Below are 4,227 nucleotides of genomic sequence, written 5' to 3'. Positions count from 1 at the left end.
ATGATGTGCTTTCCCCTAACTCGTGCCATTGTCCTATTAATCACTGAAATAAGTGTATAAATATTTGTCCTCCGTCTATTATTATATCATGCTATCTAGTTGCAAGACTATTCATCCATCCTTTCAGTGAAAATTTAATGTGCCATATTTAGATGATTTGGCATTATGTGCGGTGGGCAGTTTATCAGTCAAATAAAAGATGTATGGATTTGCTAAGCTCACATTACATTCTATTTAAATATAGATTACATTGTTCTTTGTCTTTTGGAATGGCTGTTAAAAAAGAAGTTAACAAACATTATCTTCTTTTAAGAGAAATAATGTTGGGTCACAAATGTAATGCTTTAGGTTTGATAAGAATTATGTGGTAATCTTAGTTGCAAAAGTAAATAGGATTGTTATGGAAATTCTAGTTCTTCAGGGCTTGTTAGTCATCAGGTAACCTAGTGAATGTTTTTTTTTTTTTTTTTCCCCTTGTGATGCAGGTAAATTCAACATGTAGGTTTAAAAACCAGACAGTGCATGCACTGTAAACGCCTACTATATAAAAATAGAGTGCATAATCTTAGTACAAGATGATAAACAGACCGCCCTTTTGGTTCTTCTCTTATGAAAAATAAAAATCCCCATCTAAATGCTCAAATGTCTAAAAGCACTGACTTGTCCTTTTAAGACATACGGTTCCAAAAAGACCAAATTGATATTTTAATAAAGCGTGCTTGGGAATCTACATTCAATTATTTTGAAAGTCCATTTAGGCTACTACATATCAGTAAGAATCTAGAATACTGGATGTCACAGATAAAGGGACACTTGAAAGCTGGTAGACCTGGTGAACAGATCCTGAAATCCTTATTACTCAATAATACTGTGTGAGTCGCTGTCTATGCTAAATTATTGATACTATTCACCAGTAGCCTCATATACAAGAGTATATGAGAAAAGGGCCTTTCCTAATTGAGAAACAAATGGGTTCTTTTAGATTTGTTTTTTTTGTAGGGGTCCTGCTGCAAAAAGTAGCAAGACAACAGGCCCTGCCAAAAGAGAGGGTAAAGTAGGTGTTATTTTAACCTCAATAAGACCCAATAAATCCTTTGGCCCAGTTAGCATTTTGTTAGGGTTTTTTACAGTGGTAAACAGTCACCTCCAACCAATTTATTCTGAGTCTGATAACAAGTAAACAGGTTGGAGCATGATCTCTGCCCTTTTTTTTTCATGGCAAAGCTATCAGTCTCATTAAATAGTCTTACCCTCCTTTTGTCAGCAGTATTACCTCCAATAATAAAGAAATCGTCTTTCATTTCATAGATGTTAGAAAGTATGTATTGGCTTGTTTGGAAAGCAAGAGCCTTAGGAGGTGTGATTCAATTTTATTATGGCTTCTGGTGCAAGAAAAGGCCATCAAGCTTCAAAAAAATCACCAGTGGAATCTAGCTGGCAATTTAAGAGGCTTACAAGATTATGAAAGTAAAATCTTCATTATCCCTACAGGCACACTATACTTGAGCTTTGACAACTTCCAGAGCTGAACAAGTTTGTGTCATTCCAGAACGAATTTACAAAGTGGCTGCATAGGCAAGCTACTCAGTGTTTATTTGCTAGTATCTACGGGCCTTCTTCTATAATTGATAGTACAGTAAAAAGGTCCTTCAAGCTGTTGTTGCCCCTAATCTTGTAGTTTTTTTCATTCATTTTCTCTGGAAGTTGATTGGGATAATAAAAATATTGACTTATAAGTGAGACTCTTTCCAGGAGCCTTCCAGCATAGTAGAGTCAGGTCCAGTTTCCTTTTATAGATCATGCTGTTTTTTTTTTTTTCTATTAGTCATGCTCCGGCAGTTTTTTGCAATTATTACCTGGTTTCTATGAGACTCCTCCCTTATGCATTTTGGGGAAGTTTGTGCTTCCTTTTCCAATGGGTGGAGCCACATTATGCGCTGTCCTGAAAGACCGCAGACAACAGTTGCTGGTAAATTTAACTCAAAAGGTTATTCACAAAAGGGTGTAGAGCTTGGAGAAGGCAAGAGAAGTGATTCACAAAAGGGTGAAGAGCTTGGAGAAGGCAGGAGAAGTGAACAATCTAGGACAACATGGCTGATTTGGAAAAATTCTCAAATTCAGTTCACTTTTCAGTGCAGCTATTATGTCCTAGATTGTTCACTTCTCCTGCCTTCTCAACTCTTCACCATTTTGTGAATAACTCTGTCAATGTTTAACAAAAGCAATGTTCAAAGCAATGTTCAAAGCAATGCCTGTATCCAAATCCTTACAGTACAGATGCCCAGTTAGTCATATAGGCATATAGGTGAAAACTAAGCTTGTGATGCACAATTTTGTTTATAAAAGATATATTTTTAAAGTTGCTTTAACCATTTTATTTATTTATTTTGCAGATGATTACCACTTGTCTCTTGATCCATCTGTAACAGAGCCTCCAAGCCCTCGAACAGTAGAGGCAGATCAGCACAGGACAGACAGACATTTCCGCTACTGTGGAATTAAAAACATGGAGATGTCAGACAGTGACAGACCTGTCAGCTTTGGTTCAACTTCCTCATCGGCCTCTTCCCGGGACAGTCACTGTTCATTTGGAAGTCGCATGACCTTAGCATCAAACAGTCACTTGGGTTTGTTTCACCAGGATAAGGAAGCTGGGGCTATAAAACTAGAACTAATTCCTTCCCAGCTGCTGTCAAGTGATGACCTTCGGATAAACTGCAGCAGGGAACCGTCTCATGAAAGTCCAAGGGAAAAATCTTCTGATGAGCGACGGACTATGCCATGGAAAGAGTCCAAAGGTTGTGTCAAAAACTGTTCAAAATCTGAAGGGGTAGAACCAACAAGTCCAAAGCTTATGTATGTTGACAGAGTCGTACAAGAAATTCTTCAGACTGAAAGGACTTATGTGCAAGACTTGAAAAGCATTGTTGAGGTAAGACAGTATCTCACATACTATTATGCATAAAATAATGTGAAAACTGACTAAAAAAAGCACACTATCAAATGGCATTGTGAATTCATGTTTGCTGATAATGACAGATATTTGCCTGTTAAACAGGCTAAATGAAATGATCAGTCAAAATGTAATCAAAGCGGAATAAGCTGGAGGGATCTTAAAGCTAAGCTTCAGGCAAGCCGCTAAATTCACATATGAAATACATATATGGGAGCTGTTTAATCTGCCAAAGGATTTGTATTTCTCTCTATCCATTCCTGAGATTTACACAGCTACTCTGCCCAGCACAGTCCTGTCTGGCAGGTTAGGAGACCTGATCTGTCTTTGCTGCAGTTTTACTTACTGGTCTCTTTCAAACCCCCAACTTGTGACTAAACTGTAAAAAGAGAAGCAGCATACTGATTAGCTCATCTTGCCAGTTGCTCTCTCCTCCTATCGGCATGCTCCTTGTATTGCAAAACACCCGATTGCCACATTATTACACAGCGGCATTTATTTCTCATTTATTTGTCTTGTATATCTGCCTGGAGTTCATCTTTTTTTTAAAAATGTATGTTTATTAATCTCTTTTGACTTCTGTTGCATACACATAATGAAGACAAACATTGTCTGTATGGTTTATGAGAAACAAAGCAAATTAATAATAATTAATACTACCCGTTGCAGATGACTGAAAGTTTCAACTGCTAGTCTCAAGCCTGTATTGCAGAAATACGAAATGAGAAACTGACTGGGTTGCTAACTTTCAAGGAAGCCACTTTTTTTGCTCAGATTTTCATAAATGAGCCCCTGTATTAGAAGCTGGAAACAATCCTGAGACTGTTCAAGTGGATTAATCCTTATTGATGTAACTGGTATGTAGTGAATGAATAGATGCTTTTACTTGGTGTAACCACCATGGACATAAAGTCAATATTTGAGCCAGTCCTGGGTCCACAAAGCTGGATGAAGTTGTTGCTACTCCAGTTCTCTGAGGAGTATGGGCCTTCAAGTTGCTTATTATCATTGTGTGTCATCAGGACATTCACACACCGATATGTAGGGCATCTTAAAATAGTTGATGACAATGTCATGGATTTAGAGATGAGGTCATGTGAGCTCAGAGGTTTATGCACATTGCTAGCAGCACTCTCTTCAATATTGCTTCCAACCACAAAATTGCTGCAACTGCTTTATGAAAAAATTTGGATTGAAAGTGACATTAAAGTCACATTCCTACAACCCCCCCCCCCCCCGCCTGTTTTAGGAGTTTCTGTTTAATTTATCGCTTG

The 4,227-nt window shown here is 37.7% G+C and overlaps 1 protein-coding gene across 1 annotated transcript in view; it reads left to right on the top strand.

The window, feature by feature from the left end:
* Positions 1-2,446: 2,446 nt before the first annotated feature.
* PLEKHG1 (pleckstrin homology and RhoGEF domain containing G1) overlaps positions 2,447-4,227 on the top strand; it is a 52,565-nt gene continuing 50,784 nt past the window's right edge. Inside the window, exon 1 of the mRNA XM_018567581.1 lies at positions 2,447-2,932. Coding sequence (XP_018423083.1) covers positions 2,507-2,932 — 426 coding nt within the window. The 5' untranslated portion in view covers positions 2,447-2,506. The remainder of the gene's footprint in view (positions 2,933-4,227) is intronic.

The sequence above is a fragment of the Nanorana parkeri genome, unplaced genomic scaffold, assembly GCF_000935625.1.
Source record: "Nanorana parkeri isolate BGI_ZX_2015 unplaced genomic scaffold, ASM93562v1 scaffold1067, whole genome shotgun sequence".
In the NCBI taxonomy this organism is placed as follows: Eukaryota; Metazoa; Chordata; class Amphibia; order Anura; family Dicroglossidae; genus Nanorana; species Nanorana parkeri.
This window is presented reverse-complemented; position numbering and strand designations above follow the sequence as displayed.